Source organism: Electrona antarctica (assembly GCF_951216825.1).
Source record: "Electrona antarctica genome assembly, contig: scaffold_92, whole genome shotgun sequence".
In the NCBI taxonomy this organism is placed as follows: domain Eukaryota; kingdom Metazoa; phylum Chordata; class Actinopteri; order Myctophiformes; family Myctophidae; genus Electrona; species Electrona antarctica.
This window is the reverse complement of record NW_027638697.1, coordinates 479241-505342: the sequence shown is the minus strand read 5'-3', so window position 1 is coordinate 505342 and position 26102 is coordinate 479241. Positions and strand designations below refer to the sequence as shown.

The window sequence follows — 26102 nt, the reverse complement described above, 5'->3', positions numbered from 1 at the left end:
GACAGTGTGATTTGAGTCTGGCTTATTAGCCAGGCTAAGCCCATTCATCCAAACAGAAAAGTCCTATCTGATTGTATTAAACAACGTCAAACTCACCAACATTGCAGCTGTACGGAAAGCTTGAATTATTTCATAAAAATCCACTGTAGACATGTTGTTATGAGCTACTTTGTGTCCTTGCAGGTGATTCTTTTTCTAAGTGCTGGAGTTTGGAAGTGCTCGTTAGATATCACTCAACAGCCCAGCTGCGTACCACCTGTTTTGAATTAGCACATAACGCAGGAGGCAGCAGGACGTTGCGTTACTGAAAACGAGCGCTTCCAAACTCTGATGGAAACATAGCCGTGGTCTGCAGATGGTGGAAGCCAGCAGCACTCTCAGAGACATGGTGGAAGCCAGCAGCACTCTCAGAGACATGGTGGAAGCCAGCAGCACTCTCAGAGACATGGTGGAAGCCAGCAGCACTCTCAGAGACAAAGACCAGCAGAACTCTCAGAGACATGGTGGAAGCCAGCAGCACTCTCAGAGACATGATGAAGCCAGCAGCACTCTCAGAGACATGATGGAAGCCAGCAGCACTCTCAGAGACATGGTGGAAGCCAGCAGCACTCTCAGAGACATGGTGAAGCCAGCAGCACTCTCAGAGACATGGTGAAGCCAGCAGCACTCTCAGAGACATGGTGGAAGCCAGCAGCACTCTCAGAGACATGGTGGAAGCCAGCAGCACTCTCAGAGACATGGTGAAGCCAGCAGCACTCTCAGAGACATGGTGAAGCCAGCAGCACTCTCAGAGACATGGTGAAGCCAGCAGCACTCTCAGAGACATGGTGAAGCCAGCAGCACTCTCAGAGACATGGTGGAAGCCACAGCACTCTCAGAGACATGGTGAAGCCAGCAGCACTCTCAGAGACATGGTGGAAGCCAGCAGCACTCTCAGAGACATGGTGGAAGCCACAGCACTCTCAGAGACATGGTGAAGCCAGCAGCACTCTCAGAGACATGGTGGAAGCCAGCAGCACTCTCAGAGACATGGTGGAAGCCAGCAGCACTCTCAGAGACATGGTGGAAGCCAGCAGCACTCTCAGAGACATGGTGAAGCCAGCAGCACTCTCAGAGACATGGTGGAAGCCACAGCACTCTCAGAGACATGGTGAAGCCAGCAGCACTCTCAGAGACATGGTGGAAGCCACAGCACTCTCAGAGACATGGTGGAAGCCAGCAGCACTCTCAGAGACATGGTGGAAGCCAGCAGCACTCTCAGAGACATGATGGAAGCCAGCAGCACTCTCAGAGACAAAGACCAGCAGAACTCTCAGAGACATGGTGAAGCCAGCAGCACTCTCAGAGACATGGTGAAGCCAGCAGCACTCTCAGAGACATGGTGGAAGCCACAGCACTCTCAGAGACATGGTGGAAGCCACAGCACTCTCAGAGACATGGTGGAAGCCAGCAGCACTCTCAGAGACAAAGTACAAACGCAACAACCATGGCAGCCATAGGGCCATACGCTAGGGCATTAAGCAACTAGTCGACTATTCAACTAGTCGACCTTGTTGGTACTAGTTGATAAGATTATTTTTTGTTTGATTTTGTAGGCCTCAAGATCAGGTAGATTATAGTTATAGGGCGCGTTCAGAAATAGCGCACTGAGTGCACTGAGCGCACTGTGCAATGCAAACTAATAGGAGAGTGTGCTCCTAATAGGAGAGTGTGCTCCTAATAGGAGAGTGTGCTCCTAATAGGAGAGTGTGCTCCCTAATAGGAGAGTGTGCTCCTAATAGGAGAGTGTGCTCCTAATAGGAGAGTGTGCTCCTAATAGGAGAGTGTGCTCCCTAATAGGAGAGTGTGCTCCTAATAGGAGAGTGTGCTCCTAATAGGAGAGTGTGCTCCTAATGGGAGAGTGTGCTCCTAATAGGAGAGTGTGCTCCTAATAGGAGAGTGTGCTCCTAATAGGAGAGTGTGCTCCTAATAGGAGAGTGTGCTCCTAATAGGAGAGTGTGCTCCCTAATAGGAGAGTGTGCTCCTAATAGGAGAGTGTGCTCCTAATGGGAGAGTGTGCTCCTAATAGGAGAGTGTGCTCCTAATAGGAGAGTGTGCTCCTAATAGGAGAGTGTGCTCCCTAATAGGAGAGTGTGCTCCTAATGGGAGAGTGTGCTCCTAATAGGAGAGTGTGCTCCTAATAGGAGAGTGTGCTCCTAATAGGAGAGTGTGCTCCTAATAGGAGAGTGTGCTCCTAATAGGAGAGTGTGCTCCCTAATAGGAGAGTGTGCTCCTAATAGGAGAGTGTGCTCCCTAATAGGAGAGTGTGCTCCCTAATAGGAGAGTGTGCTCCCTAATAGGAGAGTGTGCTCCTAATAGGAGAGTGTGCTCCTAATAGGAGAGTGTGCTCCTAATAGGAGAGTGTGCTCCCTAATAGGAGAGTGTGCTCCCTAATAGGAGAGTGTGCTCCCTAATAGGAGAGTGTGCTCCTAATGGGAGAGTGTGCTCCTAATGGGAGAGTGTGCTCCTAATGGGAGAGTGTGCTCCTAATAGGAGAGTGTGCTCCTAATAGGAGAGTGTGCTCCTAATAGGAGAGTGTGCTCCTAATAGGAGAGTGTGCTCCTAATAGGAGAGTGTGCTCCTAATAGGAGAGTGTGCTCCTAATAGGAGAGTGTGCTCCCTAATAGGAGAGTGTGCTCCCTAATAGGAGAGTGTGCTCCCTAATAGGAGAGTGTGCTCCTAATAGGAGAGTGTGCTCCTAATAGGAGAGTGTGCTCCTAATAGGAGAGTGTGCTCCTAATAGGAGAGTGTGCTCCTAATAGGAGAGTGTGCTCCTAATGGGAGAGTGTGCTCCTAATAGGAGAGTGTGCTCCCTAATAGGAGAGTGTGCTCCTAATAGGAGAGTGTGCTCCTAATGGGAGAGTGTGCTCCTAATGGGAGAGTGTGCTCCCTAATAGGAGAGTGTGCTCCTAATGGGAGAGTGTGCTCCTAATAGGAGAGTGTGCTCCTAATGGGAGAGTGTGCTCCTAATAGGAGAGTGTGCTCCTAATAGGAGAGTGTGCTCCTAATGGGAGAGTGTGCTCCTAATGGGAGAGTGTGCTCCTAATGGGAGAGTGTGCTCCTAATGGGAGAGTGTGCTCCTAATGGGAGAGTGTGCTCCCTAATAGGAGAGTGTGCTCCTAATGGGAGAGTGTGCTCCTAATAGGAGAGTGTGCTCCTAATGGGAGAGTGTGCTCCTAATAGGAGAGTGTGCTCCTAATAGGAGAGTGTGCTCCTAATGGGAGAGTGTGCTCCTAATGGGAGAGTGTGCTCCTAATGGGAGAGTGTGCTCCCTAATAGGAGAGTGTGCTCCTAATGGGAGAGTGTGCTCCTAATAGGAGAGTGTGCTCCTAATGGGAGAGTGTGCTCCTAATAGGAGAGTGTGCTCCTAATGGGAGAGTGTGCTCCTAATGGGAGAGTGTGCTCCCTAATAGGAGAGTGTGCTCCTAATGGGAGAGTGTGCTCCTAATAGGAGAGTGTGCTCCTAATGGGAGAGTGTGCTCCTAATAGGAGAGTGTGCTCCTAATGGGAGAGTGTGCTCCTAATAGGAGAGTGTGCTCCTAATGGGAGAGTGTGCTCCTAATAGGAGAGTGTGCTCCTAATGGGAGAGTGTGCTCCTAATAGGAGAGTGTGCTCCTAATGGGAGAGTGTGCTCCCTAATGGGAGAGTGTGCTCCTAATAGGAGAGTGTGCTCCTAATAGGAGAGTGTGCTCCTAATAGGAGAGTGTGCTCCCTAATGGGAGAGTGTGCTCCTAATAGGAGAGTGTGCTCCTAATAGGAGAGTGTGCTCCTAATGGGAGAGTGTGCTCCTAATAGGAGAGTGTGCTCCTAATGGGAGAGTGTGCTCCTAATAGGAGAGTGTGCTCCTAATGGGAGAGTGTGCTCCTAATGGGAGAGTGTGCTCCTAATGGGAGAGTGTGCTCCTAATAGGAGAGTGTGCTCCTAATGGGAGAGTGTGCTCCTAATAGGAGAGTGTGCTCCCTAATGGGAGAGTGTGCTCCTAATAGGAGAGTGTGCTCCTAATAGGAGAGTGTGCTCCTAATAGGAGAGTGTGCTCCCTAATGGGAGAGTGTGCTCCTAATAGGAGAGTGTGCTCCTAATAGGAGAGTGTGCTCCTAATAGGAGAGTGTGCTCCCTAATGGGAGAGTGTGCTCCTAATAGGAGAGTGTGCTCCTAATAGGAGAGTGTGCTCCCTAATGGGAGAGTGTGCTCCTAATAGGAGAGTGTGCTCCCTAATGGGAGAGTGTGCTCCTAATAGGAGAGTGTGCTCCTAATAGGAGAGTGTGCTCCCTAATAGGAGAGTGTGCTCCTAATAGGAGAGTGTGCTCCTAATAGGAGAGTGTGCTCCCTAATAGGAGAGTGTGCTCCTAATAGGAGAGTGTGCTCCCTAATAGGAGAGTGTGCTCCTAATAGGAGAGTGTGCTCCTAATAGGAGAGTGTGCTCCCTAATAGGAGAGTGTGCTCCCTAATAGGAGAGTGTGCTCCCTAATAGGAGAGTGTGCTCCTAATGGGAGAGTGTGCTCCTAATGGGAGAGTGTGCTCCTAATGGGAGAGTGTGCTCCTAATAGGAGAGTGTGCTCCTAATAGGAGAGTGTGCTCCTAATAGGAGAGTGTGCTCCTAATAGGAGAGTGTGCTCCTAATAGGAGAGTGTGCTCCTAATAGGAGAGTGTGCTCCTAATAGGAGAGTGTGCTCCCTAATAGGAGAGTGTGCTCCCTAATAGGAGAGTGTGCTCCCTAATAGGAGAGTGTGCTCCTAATAGGAGAGTGTGCTCCTAATAGGAGAGTGTGCTCCTAATAGGAGAGTGTGCTCCTAATAGGAGAGTGTGCTCCTAATAGGAGAGTGTGCTCCTAATGGGAGAGTGTGCTCCTAATAGGAGAGTGTGCTCCCTAATAGGAGAGTGTGCTCCTAATAGGAGAGTGTGCTCCTAATGGGAGAGTGTGCTCCTAATGGGAGAGTGTGCTCCCTAATAGGAGAGTGTGCTCCTAATGGGAGAGTGTGCTCCTAATAGGAGAGTGTGCTCCTAATGGGAGAGTGTGCTCCTAATAGGAGAGTGTGCTCCTAATAGGAGAGTGTGCTCCTAATGGGAGAGTGTGCTCCTAATGGGAGAGTGTGCTCCTAATGGGAGAGTGTGCTCCTAATGGGAGAGTGTGCTCCTAATGGGAGAGTGTGCTCCCTAATAGGAGAGTGTGCTCCTAATGGGAGAGTGTGCTCCTAATAGGAGAGTGTGCTCCTAATGGGAGAGTGTGCTCCTAATAGGAGAGTGTGCTCCTAATAGGAGAGTGTGCTCCTAATGGGAGAGTGTGCTCCTAATGGGAGAGTGTGCTCCTAATGGGAGAGTGTGCTCCCTAATAGGAGAGTGTGCTCCTAATGGGAGAGTGTGCTCCTAATAGGAGAGTGTGCTCCTAATGGGAGAGTGTGCTCCTAATAGGAGAGTGTGCTCCTAATGGGAGAGTGTGCTCCTAATGGGAGAGTGTGCTCCCTAATAGGAGAGTGTGCTCCTAATGGGAGAGTGTGCTCCTAATAGGAGAGTGTGCTCCTAATGGGAGAGTGTGCTCCTAATAGGAGAGTGTGCTCCTAATGGGAGAGTGTGCTCCCTAATAGGAGAGTGTGCTCCTAATGGGAGAGTGTGCTCCTAATAGGAGAGTGTGCTCCTAATGGGAGAGTGTGCTCCTAATAGGAGAGTGTGCTCCTAATGGGAGAGTGTGCTCCCTAATGGGAGAGTGTGCTCCTAATAGGAGAGTGTGCTCCTAATAGGAGAGTGTGCTCCTAATAGGAGAGTGTGCTCCCTAATGGGAGAGTGTGCTCCTAATAGGAGAGTGTGCTCCTAATAGGAGAGTGTGCTCCTAATGGGAGAGTGTGCTCCTAATAGGAGAGTGTGCTCCTAATGGGAGAGTGTGCTCCTAATAGGAGAGTGTGCTCCTAATGGGAGAGTGTGCTCCTAATGGGAGAGTGTGCTCCTAATGGGAGAGTGTGCTCCTAATAGGAGAGTGTGCTCCTAATGGGAGAGTGTGCTCCTAATAGGAGAGTGTGCTCCCTAATGGGAGAGTGTGCTCCTAATAGGAGAGTGTGCTCCTAATAGGAGAGTGTGCTCCTAATAGGAGAGTGTGCTCCCTAATGGGAGAGTGTGCTCCTAATAGGAGAGTGTGCTCCTAATAGGAGAGTGTGCTCCTAATAGGAGAGTGTGCTCCCTAATGGGAGAGTGTGCTCCTAATAGGAGAGTGTGCTCCTAATAGGAGAGTGTGCTCCCTAATGGGAGAGTGTGCTCCTAATAGGAGAGTGTGCTCCTAATGGGAGAGTGTGCTCCTAATAGGAGAGTGTGCTCCTAATGGGAGAGTGTGCTCCTAATGGGAGAGTGTGCTCCTAATGGGAGAGTGTGCTCCTAATAGGAGAGTGTGCTCCTAATAGGAGAGTGTGCTCCTAATAGGAGAGTGTGCTCCTAATGGGAGAGTGTGCTCCTAATAGGAGAGTGTGCTCCTAATGGGAGAGTGTGCTCCTAATGGGAGAGTGTGCTCCTAATAGGAGAGTGTGCTCCTAATAGGAGAGTGTGCTCCTAATAGGAGAGTGTGCTCCCTAATAGGAGAGTGTGCTCCTAATAGGAGAGTGTGCTCCCTAATGGGAGAGTGTGCTCCTAATGGGAGAGTGTGCTCCTAATAGGAGAGTGTGCTCCTAATAGGAGAGTGTGCTCCTAATGGGAGAGTGTGCTCCTAATAGGAGAGTGTGCTCCTAATAGGAGAGTGTGCTCCCTAATAGGAGAGTGTGCTCCTAATGGGAGAGTGTGCTCCTAATGGGAGAGTGTGCTCCTAATGGGAGAGTGTGCTCCTAATAGGAGAGTGTGCTCCTAATAGGAGAGTGTGCTCCTAATGGGAGAGTGTGCTCCTAATAGGAGAGTGTGCTCCTAATAGGAGAGTGTGCTCCCTAATAGGAGAGTGTGCTCCCTAATAGGAGAGTGTGCTCCTAATGGGAGAGTGTGCTCCTAATAGGAGAGTGTGCTCCTAATAGGAGAGTGTGCTCCTAATGGGAGAGTGTGCTCCCTAATAGGAGAGTGTGCTCCTAATGGGAGAGTGTGCTCCCTAATGGGAGAGTGTGCTCCCTAATAGGAGAGTGTGCTCCTAATAGGAGAGTGTGCTCCTAATAGGAGAGTGTGCTCCTAATGGGAGAGTGTGCTCCTAATAGGAGAGTGTGCTCCTAATAGGAGAGTGTGCTCCTAATAGGAGAGTGTGCTCCTAATGGGAGAGTGTGCTCCTAATGGGAGAGTGTGCTCCTAATAGGAGAGTGTGCTCCTAATGGGAGAGTGTGCTCCTAATGGGAGAGTGTGCTCCTAATGGGAGAGTGTGCTCCTAATGGAGAGTGTGCTCCTAATGGGAGAGTGTGCTCCTAATGGGAGAGTGTGCTCCTAATAGGAGAGTGTGCTCCTAATGGGAGAGTGTGCTCCCTAATAGGAGAGTGTGCTCCTAATGGGAGAGTGTGCTCCTAATAGGAGAGTGTGCTCCTAATGGGAGAGTGTGCTCCCTAATAGGAGAGTGTGCTCCTAATGGGAGAGTGTGCTCCTAATGGGAGAGTGTGCTCCTAATGGGAGAGTGTGCTCCTAATGGGAGAGTGTGCTCCTAATGGGAGAGTGTGCTCCTAATAGGAGAGTGTGCTCCTAATAGGAGAGTGTGCTCCTAATAGGAGAGTGTGCTCCTAATGGGAGAGTGTGCTCCTAATGGGAGAGTGTGCTCCTAATGGGAGAGTGTGCTCCTAATAGGAGAGTGTGCTCCTAATGGGAGAGTGTGCTCCCTAATAGGAGAGTGTGCTCCCTAATAGGAGAGTGTGCTCCTAATGGGAGAGTGTGCTCCCTAATAGGAGAGTGTGCTCCTAATGGGAGAGTGTGCTCCCTAATAGGAGAGTGTGCTCCCTAATAGGAGAGTGTGCTCCTAATAGGAGAGTGTGCTCCTAATGGGAGAGTGTGCTCCCTAATAGGAGAGTGTGCTCCCTAATAGGAGAGTGTGCTCCTAATAGGAGAGTGTGCTCCTAATAGGAGAGTGTGCTCCTAATGGGAGAGTGTGCTCCTAATAGGAGAGTGTGCTCCTAATGGGAGAGTGTGCTCCTAATAGGAGAGTGTGCTCCTAATAGGAGAGTGTGCTCCTAATGGGAGAGTGTGCTCCTAATAGGAGAGTGTGCTCCTAATAGGAGAGTGTGCTCCTAATAGGAGAGTGTGCTCCTAATAGGAGAGTGTGCTCCTAATGGGAGAGTGTGCTCCTAATGGGAGAGTGTGCTCCTAATAGGAGAGTGTGCTCCCTAATAGGAGAGTGTGCTCCCTAATAGGAGAGTGTGCTCCCTAATAGGAGAGTGTGCTCCCTAATAGGAGTGTGCTCCTAATAGGAGAGTGTGCTCCCTAATAGGAGAGTGTGCTCCCTAATAGGAGAGTGTGCTCCTAATGGGAGAGTGTGCTCCCTAATAGGAGAGTGTGCTCCTAATAGGAGAGTGTGCTCCTAATAGGAGAGTGTGCTCCTAATAGGAGAGTGTGCTCCTAATAGGAGAGTGTGCTCCTAATAGGAGAGTGTGCTCCCTAATAGGAGAGTGTGCTCCTAATGGGAGAGTGTGCTCCCTAATAGGAGAGTGTGCTCCTAATGGGAGAGTGTGCTCCCTAATAGGAGAGTGTGCTCCTAATAGGAGAGTGTGCTCCTAATAGGAGAGTGTGCTCCTAATAGGAGAGTGTGCTCCTAATGGGAGAGTGTGCTCCTAATAGGAGAGTGTGCTCCTAATAGGAGAGTGTGCTCCTAATAGGAGAGTGTGCTCCTAATGGGAGAGTGTGCTCCTAATGGGAGAGTGTGCTCCTAATGGGAGAGTGTGCTCCTAATGGGAGAGTGTGCTCCCTAATAGGAGAGTGTGCTCCTAATGGGAGAGTGTGCTCCTAATGGGAGAGTGTGCTCCTAATAGGAGAGTGTGCTCCTAATGGGAGAGTGTGCTCCCTAATAGGAGAGTGTGCTCCTAATAGGAGAGTGTGCTCCTAATAGGAGAGTGTGCTCCTAATAGGAGAGTGTGCTCCTAATGGGAGAGTGTGCTCCTAATAGGAGAGTGTGCTCCTAATAGGAGAGTGTGCTCCTAATAGGAGAGTGTGCTCCTAATGGGAGAGTGTGCTCCTAATGGGAGAGTGTGCTCCTAATAGGAGAGTGTGCTCCCTAATAGGAGAGTGTGCTCCCTAATAGGAGAGTGTGCTCCCTAATAGGAGAGTGTGCTCCCTAATAGGAGTGTGCTCCTAATAGGAGAGTGTGCTCCCTAATAGGAGAGTGTGCTCCCTAATAGGAGAGTGTGCTCCTAATGGGAGAGTGTGCTCCCTAATAGGAGAGTGTGCTCCTAATAGGAGAGTGTGCTCCTAATAGGAGAGTGTGCTCCTAATAGGAGAGTGTGCTCCTAATAGGAGAGTGTGCTCCTAATAGGAGAGTGTGCTCCTAATAGGAGAGTGTGCTCCCTAATAGGAGAGTGTGCTCCTAATGGGAGAGTGTGCTCCCTAATAGGAGAGTGTGCTCCTAATGGGAGAGTGTGCTCCCTAATAGGAGAGTGTGCTCCTAATAGGAGAGTGTGCTCCTAATAGGAGAGTGTGCTCCTAATGGGAGAGTGTGCTCCTAATGGGAGAGTGTGCTCCTAATAGGAGAGTGTGCTCCTAATAGGAGAGTGTGCTCCTAATAGGAGAGTGTGCTCCTAATAGGAGAGTGTGCTCCTAATGGGAGAGTGTGCTCCTAATGGGAGAGTGTGCTCCTAATGGGAGAGTGTGCTCCTAATGGGAGAGTGTGCTCCTAATGGGAGAGTGTGCTCCTAATGGGAGAGTGTGCTCCTAATAGGAGAGTGTGCTCCTAATGGGAGAGTGTGCTCCCTAATAGGAGAGTGTGCTCCTAATGGGAGAGTGTGCTCCTAATGGGAGAGTGTGCTCCTAATAGGAGAGTGTGCTCCTAATGGGAGAGTGTGCTCCCTAATAGGAGAGTGTGCTCCTAATAGGAGAGTGTGCTCCTAATAGGAGAGTGTGCTCCTAATAGGAGAGTGTGCTCCTAATAGGAGAGTGTGCTCCTAATAGGAGAGTGTGCTCCTAATAGGAGAGTGTGCTCCTAATGGGAGAGTGTGCTCCTAATAGGAGAGTGTGCTCCTAATAGGAGAGTGTGCTCCTAATAGGAGAGTGTGCTCCTAATGGGAGAGTGTGCTCCCTAATAGGAGAGTGTGCTCCTAATAGGAGAGTGTGCTCCTAATAGGAGAGTGTGCTCCTAATAGGAGAGTGTGCTCCTAATAGGAGAGTGTGCTCCTAATGGGAGAGTGTGCTCCCTAATAGGAGAGTGTGCTCCTAATAGGAGAGTGTGCTCCCTAATAGGAGAGTGTGCTCCTAATAGGAGAGTGTGCTCCCTAATAGGAGAGTGTGCTCCTAATAGGAGAGTGTGCTCCTAATGGGAGAGTGTGCTCCTAATAGGAGAGTGTGCTCCCTAATAGGAGAGTGTGCTCCTAATAGGAGAGTGTGCTCCTAATAGGAGAGTGTGCTCCCTAATAGGAGAGTGTGCTCCTAATAGGAGAGTGTGCTCCCTAATAGGAGAGTGTGCTCCCTAATAGGAGAGTGTGCTCCCTAATAGGAGAGTGTGCTCCTAATAGGAGAGTGTGCTCCCTAATAGGAGAGTGTGCTCCCTAATAGGAGAGTGTGCTCCCTAATAGGAGAGTGTGCTCCCGGGCGCTCCCGGCGCGCATTTCCGAACGCACCCATTGTCACCAATATACAGTTTTTAAATGTACAAATATTTATTTAAAAAAAAAAGTTAAACAACTAGTAAAAACGACTAGAAGTGAATGCCCTAACACACACACACACACACACACACACACACACACACGCACACACGCACACACGCACACACGCACACACACACACCTCCAGCACCAGCTCCAGGTCGTGCACGTAGCTCTCCTCGGTCTGAATGACCTCGTGGATGTAACCCTGTCTCTTCCTCTCCTGAGGGGTCGTGACCCCCGGGGGGGTCACCACGGGGTCGGCACACCCTAAAAAACACAGAGGGGGTCACAAGGTCAAACCACCCCAGGCGTGGCGGGGGACGAGGCAGCATCCGCGGCGCCTCGTGTATAGCTGTTTGAAAAATAGCAGATCTACAAGATCTTAGCGCGGCAACCGAGCGCCGCGCTACGAGCTTGTAGATCTGCTATTTTGTCTGCATTCCAAGTCACAGTAGCCAATCCGCTGCTGCAGTGTTGACTTCGTGGACTAGTACTACGACGAAGAATGTTCCTCGACTATCCTTTTTTCACCGACTAAAAAACCAATAGGAAACTAAATGAAAACTAAGCCATGATGAGTAAAACTAATTAAGACTAAACATGTTGACAATTTCGTCAACAATTAAACAACAACTAGACTATTTTACACTTGGTTGCATGCTGAAAATAGCAGATCTACAAGCTCACAGCGCGCCGCGTTGTGAGCTTGTAGATCTGCTTTACACTTAGATCTGCTAAGTGTAAAATCAGGCATTAGGACGACATCACTGCGGAAATACATTTCAGACGATTAAATAAACTGTAGATTTGGTCGACTTTGATCTTATGATATTTAGTCGACTAAATCCAGACTAAACGCTAAAACATTCCAGGGGTGACTAAAATGTGACTAAAACTAAATCAAAACTGTCCAAGAGACCATGACTAAAACAAAAAAACAACAACAATCTAAACTAGAACTGCATAAATGTCCTACTATAGTGCGCGAGCAGAGCGCACAATATGTGACTACATTTGACTGAGGGACTGCCATTGGATTTTTTTGAATTTTCGTTTTTTCGTGTCATGTGAAAGCAGGGAATCATAGCTTCATATTGACATATTGGTTGTTCAGTTTGACCCACCAGTTTTGGAGAAATGGCTTATAGAGTAATGTCTTGCAGAAAACAGCAAGTTGAGAAAACAGGCATGAAAGGTTCACTTCTGTGGTCTCTAACATTACACCTAGCTACATGTTTAAGCATTTATTTCATATTTACATGTCTTCTGTGGTCTCTAACATTACACCTAGCTACATGTTTAAGCATTTATTTCATATTTACATGTCTTCTGTGGTCTCTAACATTACACCTAGCCACATCTTTAAGCATTTATTTCATATTTACATGTCTTCTGTGGTCTCCAACATTACACCTAGCTACATGTTTAAGCATTTATTTCATATTTACATGTCTTCTGTGGTCTCTAACATTACACCTAGCTACATGTTTAAGCATTTATTTCATATTTACATGTCTTCTGTGGTCTCTAACATTACACCTAGCTACATGTTTAAGCATTTATTTCATATTTACATGTCGATTTCAGCTCTGACACTTATTTCAGACATGTTCTAGTATATGAAGAGTCTGTGCTATAAACTCATCACCATATGTTTCAATATTGATTGGGTAACATATGTATTGTATGTATGTATGTGTGTGTGTGTGTGTGTGTGTGTGTGTGTGTGTGTGTGTGTGTGTGTGTGTGTGTGTGTGTGTGTGTATGTATGTATGTATGTATGTATGTATGTATGCAAGATGATAGTACTATACTGTGATCGGCTGGCCTTTTTAGGTGCGTATGCTTGGTAGGTATATATACTGATGTTGATGGGGACGTAGGCCTGACGTCGACATAAATACAAAAGTCTTCTGAAAGAATATAGGCCTATATTCAAAGATTTGTGCCACATTTTCACGATTTTTCAAAAATAGCAGACCTACAAGCTCATAGCGCGCCACTCGGTGGCGCGCTATGAGCTTGTAGATCTGCTATTTTTCAATAGCTAAATAATGCTTAGTTAAAACACCAAAACGGGTTCCCGTCCAGAATGGGTTTAAGATACGTTTCAATGTCGGGTTATAACTGGCTGTCGATGGTGACGTAATTGTCTCCACCAGGCCGAAGGCATGGGGAGAGAGTATGTTTTGCACTCCGTCCGTGTGTGTGTGTGTCCGTGTGTGTGTCCGTCCGTCCGTCCTTCCGTCCGTCTGTTACCAGCTAATCTCCGGCACCGTTAACCCGGTCGATGCCAAACTTTGCACACACACTCCCTGGATGCCAACGATGAACCTCTGCCCCACATTTTCCAGAACGGCCTGTTATAGCGCCACCATGAGGCAGCTTTTCACAGTTTTTACCTAAAACTGCACCGATCTGCGTGAAACGTTGCATGCACACTCCCTAGAGGCCAAGAACAAACCATTGACCTGCATTTTCCGCATCTGCCTTTTATAGCGCCACCAGGGGGCCGACTTTTGTAAAACACATTTTTTGATATTACTCCTCCAGATTCTGTCCAAAAATCTCATAAATCGTTACACACTATCTCTATGGTCATGTGCTCAAGTCGGATCTGTCCGATATTTCATATTCCATCCTAATTGGCTATAATTAGCTTTCACAGTTTGCAAGATTGCCCTGTTTTGAACAAAAGCCTCAAATCATGAACGCAGCATGCAATTTACGTGAAATCTTTCACACATTTTCTTACTAGGCTGAGGAATATATCCCACCCTTTTCACATTGGCCTGTTATAGCGCCACCAACAGGTTGATTTTTGCAAGACACATTTTTGGAACAAAATGCCTCAAAAACATGTTTATATTAATCCTAAACATTTTGCCAAACATCTCACACAGTCCTATCCTCCTGGTGGAGACCTGTGCCCAGAAGGGCACTTTTTCTAGTTAGGATATGTTTCAGTGTCGGGTGAATAAAATATATAATGTCTGTATGTACTATGTATACATGTATGTTTTTAAAATCCTTTTAACTACTTTTAAAGCCCTACATGGACTGGCCCCACCCTACATTACTGATCTTCTACCCCCCAAGGTCAATGTGAGATCCCTGCGGTCCTCTGACAAAGGCCTCCTAATAGTTCCTGGGACTAAGCGAAAGACAAAGGGTGACCGTGCTTTTGCAGTAGTTGCACCTACATTATGGAACGCCCTACCTTGCACTTTAAAAAACGCTGAGTCTGTCAATATTTTTAAGAGTTTGTTGAAAACGTTTTTATTTCGTAAACATTTTCCTGATTTTATTTGACCTTCTTGATGAAGTGTTCTTATTGTTTGTTGTTGTACACTGTCCTGTTGTAATTTTGATTGATGTTATTGTGTTCATTGTACAGCACTTTGTAACCTTGTTAAGAAAGGTGCTTTAGAAATAAAATGTACTTACTTACTTACTTACTTACTATGTAATCTGAAACCCTGAATCTTTATTACGTCACCATCAAAAGCCAGTTATAACCCGGCATCGATACATAGGCCTATCTAAATGACGCTACCATCAATACCTACCAAAGCCCAGTGGCGTGCACAGATAGACACTAGGGGGTGCTAGAGCACCCCCTGCCCTTTTGGCAATGTGCCCTTTTGAAAAAAAAACAAAAAAAAAAACTCATAGCTCATAGCGCGCCACTCGGTGGCGCGCTATGAGCTTGTAGATCTGCTATTTTTCAATAGCTAAAGCATAACATAATGCTAACACCAAAAGGGGTTCCCGCCCAAAATGGATTAAGGCAACCGGCCGGTTCCACGCGCTGCACAAGGTGCCCTTTTTTAACTTGAGCACCTGCCCCTCTAAATGTCTGTGCACGCCACTGCCAAAGCCAGTCGTACCAGCACGACCACAATGCCATACTTACTTGCGCGCTCTGCTTGTGTTGCGCAAGAAACTTGCTGTCAAAATCAACACTGCGTGCACCGTTGATCTGTGTTAAAATGTCTTTTATTAGCAGTTGCGATCACACTCTATGTACATTCTATGTTAAAATGTCTTCATGTACATTCTATGTTAAAATGTCTTCATGTACATTCTATGTTAAAACGTCTTCATGTACATTCTATGTTAAAACGTCTTCATGTACATTCTATGTTAAAACGTCTTCATGTACATTCTATGTTAAAACGTCTTCATGTACATTCTATGTTAAAACGTCTTCATGTACATTCTATGTTAAAACGTCTTCATGTACATTCTATGTTAAAACGTCTTCATGTACATTCTATGTTAAAACGTCTTCATGTACATTCTATGTTAAAACGTCTTCATGTACATTCTATGTTAAAACGTCTTCATGTACATTCTATGTTAAAACGTCTTCATGTACATTCTATGTTAAAACATTCTATGTTAAAACGTTTTCTGTATTTATTATTATTATTATTGTCACATGTGTCGTACTGCAGTACGTGGTTCCCAAACTTTTTCATGTCAAGGACCCCCAAATTGACACTCAATAGCCCCGCGGACCCCCCATTAGAAAATATATGCCAGGGACCCCCATAAGAGAAGGTTTTTACGGCTCTAGCAGTGATTCTCAACCCGTTTGATTTCAAGGACCCCCCCTGTTTGACATGACATTATTCTACGGACCCCCAATTTAATGGCATTTCTATCTCTGGGACCCCCAATTTATATTGTAAAATCAAAGTCAATTTAACTCTGAGAGTGTACATTTGTAAACTCTCAGAGTTACAGACCCATAAGTGTTAATTTGGTTCCAAACTGTCATTTAGCTGCAGGGACCCCCTGGAACTCCCTCAGGGACCCCTGGAACTCCCTCAGGGACCCCTGGAGGGTCCCCGGACCCCACTTTGGGAACCACCGTCATACTGCATACATACATGTACATTCTATGCACAGAGCAGAGGCACAATGTGTCTATGCACAGAGCAGAGGCACAATGTGTCTATGCACAGAGCAGAGGCACAATGTGTCTATGCACAGAGCAGAGGCACAATGTGTCTTCATTCTATGCACAGAGCAGAGGCACAATGTGTCTTCATTCTATGCACAGAGCAGAGGCACAATGTGTCGCGGAAACGCGACGGACCTAGAAAACTATGGGCCGCAGCTTTAGGGTGACCAGGTGATGTCCCCCCCCCCCCCCCCCCCCCCTCTGCGTGGGACAGTCCCTCATGTCCAATACTTTTCAGGCGTCCAGCAAATTGAGACCCTGTCTGTCCCACATTGTGACTGACAGGCATCAGTGTTCACATTGAGACCCTGTCTGTCCCACATTGTGACTGACAGGCATCAGTGTTCACATTGAGACCCTGTCTGTCCCACATTGTGACTGACAGGCATCAGTGTTCACATTGAGACCCTGTCTGTCCCACATTGTGACTGACAGGCATCAGTGTTCACATTGAGACCCTGTCTGTCCCACATTGTGACTGACAGTCACACTAGTAATTATTATTAATAACAAAATGATAGGCAATATTAGGCCTATATGGTTGAATATGACATCAAGGCATTTAAATAGCAACTTAAGTAATAAGATGCTAATAAGATGCTACCCCCCCCCCCCCCACACACACACACACACACACACACACACACACACACTTGACCCACACAAGCGACACCTCTGTCCCTCAAATGAACAGTTTGGGGATCTGGTCACCCTAAGACGCTGTCTGCTAGCACACTGCGGCTACATCAGAGCTAACTGTCTGCTAGCACACTGCGGCTACATCAGAGCTAACTGTCTGCTAGCACACTGTGGCTACATCAGAGCTAACTGTCTGCTAGCACACTGCGGCTACATCAGAGCTAACTGTCTGCTAGCACACTGTGGCTACATCAGAGCTAACTGTCTGCTAGCACACTGCGGCTACATCAGAGCTAACTGTCTGCTAGCACACTGCGGCTACATCAGAGCTAACTGTCTGCTAGCACACTGTGGCTACATCATAGCTAACTGTCTGCTAGCACACTGTGGCTACATCAGAGCTAACTGTCTGCTAGCACACTGTGGCTACATCAGAGCTAACTGTCTGCTAGCACACTGTGGCTACATCAGAGCTAACTGTCTGCTAGCACACTGTGGCTACATCATAGCTAACTGTCTGCTAGCACACTGTGGCTACATCAGAGCTAACTGTCTGCTAGCACACTGTGGCTACATCATAGCTAACTGTCTGCTAGCACACTGTGGCTACATCAGAGCTAACTGTCTGCTAGCACACTGTGGCTACATCAGAGCTAACTGTCTGCTAGCACACTGTGGCTACATCAGAGCTAACTGTCTGCTAGCACACTGTGGCTACATCATAGCTAACTGTCTGCTAGCACACTGTGGCTACATCAGAGCTAACTGTCTGCTAGCACACTGTGGCTACATCAGAGCTAACTGTCTGTTAGCACACTGTGGCTACATCAGAGCTAACTGTCTGCTAGCACACTGTGGCTACATCAGAGCTAACTGTCTGTTAGCACACTGGCCGCTGCGGCTACATCAGAGAGAAGAGGCGTGGGCGGAACACCTTCCGAGGCGGAGAGCTTCCTCCCAGCGGTTGCATAGCTTGTGGAACGAGCGAGTGGACGAAAACTTCAGCTAGTCCAGAAATGATGATGTCATTTAACCTCCAACTAATTAAACTTCAAGTAGTCCAGTAGTAATTATGTAATTTAACCTCCAACTAATTACACTTCAGGTAGTCCACTAGTGATGTCATTTTGACCTCCAAATAATTGCAAAAAAAACAAAACAAAGAAAGAAAAAAAAACTGATTTTGTATCTTCAATATATCCTGAATAATAGAAGAAAAGTTGCCTGGAATTGACCTATAGCTAAGCCCCTCCCCAAACTGCTATGGTCCAATCACAGCTAAGCATAACATGGGTTAGACAAACCTCGATCTCCAACAATAGTTTTCCTACGTGATAAAACATTGTTTTAAAAAAATAAATGTCACGCATGTAATTTCTTTTTTTTAATAACAATGTTTTTCCAGTGCATATTCTTTCCAGCGCATACGGCAGGCCTTGTTGACAGATTTGGAAGAGATTTTGAAGGTCTGGTTCCAAAAATGAACCAGTATTTAATGCGTAAAATCTATGATATTTACATTGGAATGAATGAGCCCGGCTGGAAAGTGTCCAAGTGGGAGTGTCTAAGTGGGAGAGGGCGGGGCTTAGCTAAAGGTGAATTGTCCAAGGTAAGGGGAAAGTTTTGCAAAAAGGCCTGTAAAGATTGGCCACCAATGATAACCAATATAAGGCAAATATTTTCTAAACGTCATCATGCTTTCAGTAGCATGTGACGTGTCAAACTAGTCATCAGTGTGTCATGATTCTGAACTAGTCATCAGTGTGTCATGATTCTGAACTAGTCATCAGTGTGTCATGATTCTGAACTAGTCATCAGTGTGTCATGATTCTGTACTAGTCATCAGTGTGTCATGATTCTGAACTAGTCATCAGTGTGTCATGATTCTGAACTAGTCATCAGTGTGTCATGATTCTGAACTAGTCATCAGTGTGTCATGATTCTGAACTAGTCATCAGTGTGTCATGATTCTGAACTAGTCATCAGTGTGTCATGATTCTGAACTAGTCATCAGTGTGTCATGATTCTGAACTAGTCATCAGTGTGTCATGATTCTGAACTAGTCATCAGTGTGTCATGATTCTGAACTAGTCATCAGTGTGTCATGATTCTGAACTAGTCATCAGTGTGTCATGATTCTGAACTAGTCATCAGTGTGTCATGATTCTGAACTAGTCATCAGTGTGTCATGATTCTGAACTAGTCATCAGTGTGTCATGATTCTGAACTAGTCATCAGTGTGTCATGATTCTGAACTAGTCATCAGTGTGTCATGATTCTGAACTAGTCATCAGTGTGTCATGATTCTGAACTAGTCATCAGTGTGTCATGATTCTGAACTAGTCATCAGTGTGTCATGATTCTGTTCTGAATCCATTCCAAGCATTAGTTCTGAACGAAAAAAAGAAAACACCTGTTGGGCTAAAAAAAACGCCCATAGACGTCTTGACAAAATGTGATGAGGTCAGCACATTTGGGCAAAGTGGCAATGGCCGAATTTAACAAAACGTCAACGCACTTGGCAATAAGATCATCGGTGAAGAATAATAAGCAACACAGAGTGAATCGTCACACTAAAGGTTCTTTACATTGGTCCGTTTTTAGTCTTTAGTTTTTCTTTTTTTTATAGCAAGTTTTCACGTTGTTAGTGCAAGACTAGAGAGACCCTGTTAGACACATTCTACAGCATGGTGGCGGGGAGGAAAGCACGGAGCCCCGGAGTTGGCCAGGAGTGGACCGGAGTTGGCCAGGAGTGGACCGGAGTTGGCCAGGAGTGGACCGGAGTGGACCGGAGTTGGCCAGGAGTGGACCGGAGTTGGCCAGGAGTGGACCGGAGTTGGCCAGGAGTGGACCGGAGTTGGCCAGGAGTGGACCGGAGTTGGCCAGGAGTGGACCGGAGTTTGTAGGTCTGCTACTTTTGAAAAATCTTGAAAATGTGGTGCAAATCTTTGAATATATATTCTTTCTTTCAGAGCAAATATTTTTAACCTCAAATCTTTGCTTCTGGGGAGGGGGGACAAAAGATATTTTCAGATGGGGCTCGGTGGTCAATTACAAATATCTTTGGGGTCCTTGACATGAAAATGTTTGAGAACGACTGACAGAAACATGAGGTTTATCAGAAACCTGCCAGAATTTAGAAGACATTTTGTATAGAATCGTCCTCAACGTCTAAATGGGTTGAAACGAGATATCTCGTTTTTCTCTCTCTCTCTCAACGGCCACTCCGGAGCTCTGTTTATAAACAGTTTATAAAAAACTAAATCAGAGCATTTTGTGACTTTTGTAACTAAACTATATTAGAACTGTAATCAAGTAGTTAAGATTAAGATTAATGTGTATGTTCACTGTTTGTCTAAAAAATAATAATAATACAAAACTAAACATTCCATGCCTTAGACATTGGGGAGAGGAGGGGGAACGAGGGGAGAGGAGGGGGACCGGGAGGAGAGGAGAGGGGAGGGGAGGAGAGGAGGGGGAACGGGAGGAGAGGAGAGGGGAGGGGAGGAGAGGAGAGGGGAGGGGGGGGAGGGGAGGGGAGAGAAATGGAGTGAAAGAGATATACAAAAAGGAGGGTATAGGAAAGCAAGGGGGCGGGGCCACATAGGGGGCGGGGCCACAAAGGGGGCGGGGTCACATGTCCCAAAACGAGCAGAGCGTTTGTTCCCGTTGGCTGCTGGTTCTTCCCGACGCGGCAATCTGAATTCTGATTGGCTCGCAGAGACAGAGGAGAAGGAAGAGGAGGAGGAGGCGGAGCTACCGTCCTACACAGAGAGGTGGGGAGGAAAAGATGGAGCGGAGCAGCGGAGAGGAACGGAGGGGAGTGAGTGAGATGAAGGACGGGTGGAGAGAGATGGAGAGACGAGACGTTTTAGACCCATTTAGAACCTGAGAACACGTTCTACAAATTCCTTCTAAATCCTGACAGTTTTCTGAAAAAAAATGTAATTGGCCCCCGACCCCCATCTGAAAATATGTTGTTCCAGGGGACCCCCCCCCAGAAGCAAAGATTTGAGTTAAAAACGTTCGCTCTGAAAGAATATATATTCAAAGATTTGCGCTACATTTTCACGATTTTTCAAAAATAGCAGATCTACAAGCTCGTAGCGCTACGAGCTTGTAAATCTGCTATTTTTTTCAATAGCTATAAAGTATAACATAATGCTTAAAACACCTGAATGGGTTAATATCTAAAAGCACTTAGAGCTGTCTTAGTCCAGTCCAGTCCAGTCCAGTCCAGGGGCCGAGCCAGGTTTTGGTACCATGCTATATTTGGTATTTCTGAGGGGCGCTAGCCCCTCCCCTAGCCCCTCCTATATACAGGTTTAATGTTTGTTTTTAGTTCAATGTTTGTTTTAAAAACGCTGTTGACAATGAAGGGAAGATTTACGTCATCTTGTCCCTAACACAAACATTAAATCCCATTAACAACAAAGATAATGTTTTTACACCGTTTGTTTTACATCACCATTACATCACCTAATCAACATGAGTTAGACTTTAATATATTAGCGCCCCTCACTTCACACAGGTGTGATTTTTGCATTCCTACATGTCTCTATTCGTGACCAGATTTGACTGAGGCCAGATTCTACAAATGCATTCTAAATCATGACAGCTTTCTGAAAAAAGCAAATTTTCTATGTCAGTGGTTCTCAAACTACCGCCGCCGCCGACCCCCATCTGAAAATATGTTGTTCCAACATTCGCACTGAATGCCACATTTTCTGAGTGCCACATTTTCAAGATTTTTAAAAATATATATTTTTCAATAGCTAAATTATGACATAATCCTTAAAACACCACAACACACGACATCATCTGCGTGACCAGCCACTGTCCAAACAAACTCCTACTGCACTGACCCCATCCCTAAAAAAATGCAGTTCACTTGCATCTTATTAAACAGGCCCTCATTGGCTACTCACAGTGCTGGCTGGGGCTCTCATTGGCTACTCACATTGCTGGGGCTCTCATTGGCTACTCACATTGCTGGGGCTCTCATTGGCTACTCACATTGCTGGGGCTCTCATTGGCTACTCACATTGCTGAGGCTCTCATTGGCTACTCACATTGCTGGGGCTCTCATTGGCTACTCACATTGCTGGGGCTCTCATTGGCTACTCACATTGCTGGGCGGGGTCTGAGTCTGTGGTCATCTTGACGTAGTTGGTTGGCAGCAGGCCCGTCACGCCCCCGGCCTCCCCTTTCCACCAATCAGGGTTGGACTTGTCCAGGACGCTGATCAGCTGACCCTTGGCGAAGCTCAGCTCGTCCTGATTGGCCGCCGCGTAGTCGTACATGGCGATGACCTGGCACACTGCAAGGCATCATGGGAAGGAGAGTTTAATGACCTGGCAACACTGCAAGGCATCATGGGAAGGAGAGTTTAATGACCTGGCACACTGCAATGCATCATGGGAAGGAGAGTTTAATGACCTGGCAACACTGCAAGGCATCATGGGAAGGAGAGTTTAATGACCTGGCACACTGCAATGCATCATGGGAAGGAGAGTTTAATGACCTGGCAACACTGCAAGGCATCATGGGAAGGAGAGTTTAATGACCTGGCAACACTGCAAGGCATCATGGGAAGGAGAGTTGAATGACCTGGCAACACTGCAATGCATCATGGGAAGGAGAGTTTAATGACCTGGCACACTGCAATGCATCATGGGAAGGAGAGTTTAATGACCTGGCACACTGCAAGGCATCATGGGAAGGAGAGTTCCAAAACTCACTCACTCCCTCATGCCACGCTCTTTTGTTTTTGAGGGGCGAGGGCGAGGGGCCCCTCCTATTCTCCTATATTCAGCTATAGTGTCGAGTTTTGTCCTAACACAAACATTAAAGTCCCATTGACAATGAACAGAGAAATTACGCTATATGTAGGCGAGCAAATTGGCTATTTTTGTCCTACGCAAAGATTAAATTCCCGAGGACGGGAATACAGCGGTTTACAAGGACCAGATGGAGGAAACGCATCGACTCACTGGCCTTGGAACGCCTCAGGGATCCCCCAGGAGGAAGTCACTAATGTCTGGTGGAGCTGTTGCCCCTGCGACCCGACTACGGATAAGCGGTTGAAGATGGATGGATGGATAGATGGATGGATGGGTGGATGGATGGGTGGATGGATGGGTGGATGGATGGGAGGATGGATGGATGGGAGGATGGATGGATGGATGGATGGATGGATGGATGAGAGGATGGATGGATGGATGGATGGATGGATGGATGGATGGATGGAAGGATGGATGGGTGGGTGGGTGGATGGGTGGGTGGGTGGACGGACGGACGGACGGGCGGGCGGGCGGATGGATGGATGGGTGGACAGACGGACGGACGGACGGACGGACGGGTGGGTGGGTGGATGGATGGATGGATGGATGGGTGTTTTTTTACCTGGCAGAGCGGACGGGGAGGACATCCCGCTGGACGACGTCGGGCCCATGAGCAACTTGACGTGGCTGGAATGGAACCATCCACTCTGACGCTTCTTACCCCGGGCCTGAGGACACACACGCACGCACGCACGCACGCACGCACGCACACAGCTGTGACTTGACTATAGAGGTAGAGAGACCTAAGCTGTGACTGACCTGCAGAGAGAGAGAGAGAGAGAGAGAGAGAGAGAGAGAGAGAGAGAGAGAGAGAGAGAGAGAGAGAGAGAGAGAGAAGGAGAGAGAGGTAGAGAGACCTAGGCTGTGACTGACCTGCAGTTCCCCCAGCCACCAGCCGGAGGAGTTCCTGGCCCGCACCACTATCAGCTGACCCGGACACAGACTCAACTGCTCCCCCGTGTGGGCCACGGTGGTACTGACCGCCTGTGCAATCTCTGGATAAAATAAAATTAAATAGATCAGTGCTTCCCAAAGTGGGACCCCCAGGGGTCCTTGATGGAGTTCCAGAGGGTCCCCAGCTAAGTTTGAAACATAATGGTTCAAATTAGACATTGTGCGCGCGTGCGCGCGCGCATGCGTGCGCGCATGCGTGCGTGCGTGCTCCCGGCCTCACCTGGCTTCCTAATTGGACCTCCAGGCCTCGTTACCTGAAAAGGACAGAACGATGACATCATCAGCATAACGTTAGTTCTATACGCACATTCTAAATTATGTTTGCGATTTGAGTCGATATTGAGATTTATTGTGATTTTTTCCCCCCCTAAGTTCATAAGCTTTGAACGAAAATACATTGCCTGGATGCAACTGGGACGTATCCTCAGTGATGTATCCCAAGGTCATCGGGGTTTCGGGTCTCTCGAACATCATACCCCTCACTCAGGTGACCCAGCCGGGGTGATCAAGTCCCGACTTACGTCCCAGTAGCTACCCTCGATCAGATCACTAGGGAAAGACAGGGCCGCACAATCCGTTCGAACCACTCCGGAACTACTGTGTCGGGACTGATTGGTACAATTCTGGTATGTGGAGGGACTAGGCTCTGTGGGTTGCCTCCTGTCCGGGCCCCTCCTACGTCTCACCAGGTCCAGCCCTGCTCTCACCAGGAGTATAGCGAGGAACCTGTGCGTTGCACCAGACTCCCAGCATCAGACACTTCATTCAGGAGTGGTGGATTCTTGAGCCGCAATTCTTGAGCCGCAACTTTGAAGTGGCGTGGCTATTGTTAGCTGCTACACACACATTCACAACAACATCCGGTCCGTCGGTAAAAGTGGTCCGTGTTTATAAATCGACTGGGCGCTATAATGTAATGGATTAAATAACCCTGGGCGTTCTGGGTGTTAACGGGCAATTATGGGCACTGTATTTTGCCCGTAAACCTCAAGTTTAGCAGCATATACAGTTAATATACGGTAATATACAGGTGTGATGGTACAATTCGGGAGTTTACGGGAGTTTGTTGGAAAGTTTAACGGGAGTTTCCTGTAATATACACATCTGTATTCCATGCTTTTTGCGCAGTGCAGACAACGTCAGTCTTTATGACATGACGGGGTCTGAACGGTGAAACTAACCCGCGCTGCGGGTTAAAAATCACCCTTAAGGGCGTTTCAAACGGGAAGCGAGGAACGCAGGCGTTGTTTTTTTTGTGGCTTTCGCCGCGGCGGTCCTACACTCACCCTGACGTAGTTGGAGGGGAAGACCCTGTAGAGGTCCTACACTCACCCTGACGTAGTTGGAGGGGAAGACCCTGTAGAGGTCCTACACTCACCCTGACGTAGTTGGAGGGGAAGACCCTGTAGAGGTCCTACACTCACCCTGACGTAGTTGGAGGGGAAGACCCCGTGGCGGTCCTACACTCACCCTGACGTAGTTGGAGGGGAAGACCCTGTAGAGGTCCTACACTCACCCTGACGTAGTTGGAGGGGAAGACCCTGTAGAGGTCCTACACTCACCCTGACGTAGTTGGAGGGGAAGACCCTGTAGAGGTCCTACACTCACCCTGACGTAGTTGGAGGGGAAGACCCTGTAGAGGTCCTACACTCACCCTGACGTAGTTGGAGGGGAAGACCCCGTAGAGGTCCTACACTCACCCTGACGTAGTTGGAGGGGAAGACCCCGTAGAGGTCCTACACTCACCCTGACGAAGTTGGAGGGGAAGACCCCGTAGAGGTCCTACACTCACCCTGACGTAGTTGGAGGGGAAGACCCCGTAGAGGTCCTACACTCACCCTGACGTAGTTGGAGGGGAAGACCCCGTGGCGGTACTACACTCACCCTGACGTAGTTAGAGGGGAAGACCCTGTAGAGGTCCTACACTCACCCTGACGTAGTTGGAGGGGAAGACCCCGTAGAGGTCCTACACTCACCCTCACGTAGTTGGAGGGGAAGACCCCGTAGAGGTCCTACACTCACCCTGACGTAGTTGGAGGGGAAGACCCCGTAGAGGTCCTACACTCACCCTGACGTAGTTGGAGGGGAAGACCCCGTAGAGGTCCTACACTCACCCTGACGTAGTTGGAGGGGAAGACCCTGTAGAGGTCCTACACTCACACTGACGTAGTTGGAGGGGAAGACCCTGTAGAGGTCCTACACTCACCCTGACGTAGTTGGAGGGGAAGACCCCGTAGAGGTCCTACACTCACCCTGACATAGTTGGAGGGGAAGACCCCGTAGAGGTCCTACACTCACCCTGACGTAGTTGGAGGGGAAGACCCCGTAGAGGTCCTACACTCACCCTGACGTAGTTGGAGGGGAATACCCCGTAGAGGTCCTACACTCACCCTGACGTAGTTGGAGGGGAAGACACTGTAGAGGTCCTACACTCACCCTGACGTAGTTGGAGGGGAAGACCCCGTAGAGGTCCTACACTCACCCTGACGTAGTTGGAGGGGAAGACCCCGTAGATGTCCTACACTCACCCTGACGTAGTTGGAGGGGAAGACCCCGTAGAGGTCCTACACTCACCCTGACGTAGTTGGAGGGGAAGACCCTGTAGAGGTCCTACACTCACACTGACGTAGATGGAGGGGAAGACCCTGTAGAGGTCCTACACTCACCCTGACGTAGTTGGAGGGGAAGACCCCGTAGAGGTCCTACACTCACCCTGACGTAGTTGGAGGGGAAGACCCCGTAGAGGTCCTACACTCACCCTGACGTAGTTGGAGGGGAAGACCCCGTAGAGGTCCTACACTCACCCTGACGTAGTTGGAGGGGAAGACCCTGTAGAGGTCCTACACTCACCCTGACGTAGTTGGAGGGGAAGACCCTGTAGAGGTCCTACACTCACCCTGACGTAGTTGGAGGGGAAGACCCTGTAGA

General features: G+C 48.0%; 1 protein-coding gene across 1 annotated transcript in view; it reads right to left on the bottom strand.

Moving 5' to 3' along the window:
- Positions 1-26102, bottom strand: part of LOC306917831 (intersectin-2-like) — a gene marked incomplete at its 3' end in the record, with an annotated part of 141771 nt that overhangs the window by 41454 nt on the left and 74215 nt on the right. The window contains exons 26-30 of the mRNA XM_079530735.1: positions 23395-23428; positions 23094-23215; positions 22783-22888; positions 21506-21697; positions 10906-11033 (exon numbers count right to left, since the gene is read on the bottom strand). Coding sequence (XP_079386861.1) covers positions 10906-11033; positions 21506-21697; positions 22783-22888; positions 23094-23215; positions 23395-23428 — 582 coding nt within the window. The remainder of the gene's footprint in view (positions 1-10905; positions 11034-21505; positions 21698-22782; positions 22889-23093; positions 23216-23394; positions 23429-26102) is intronic.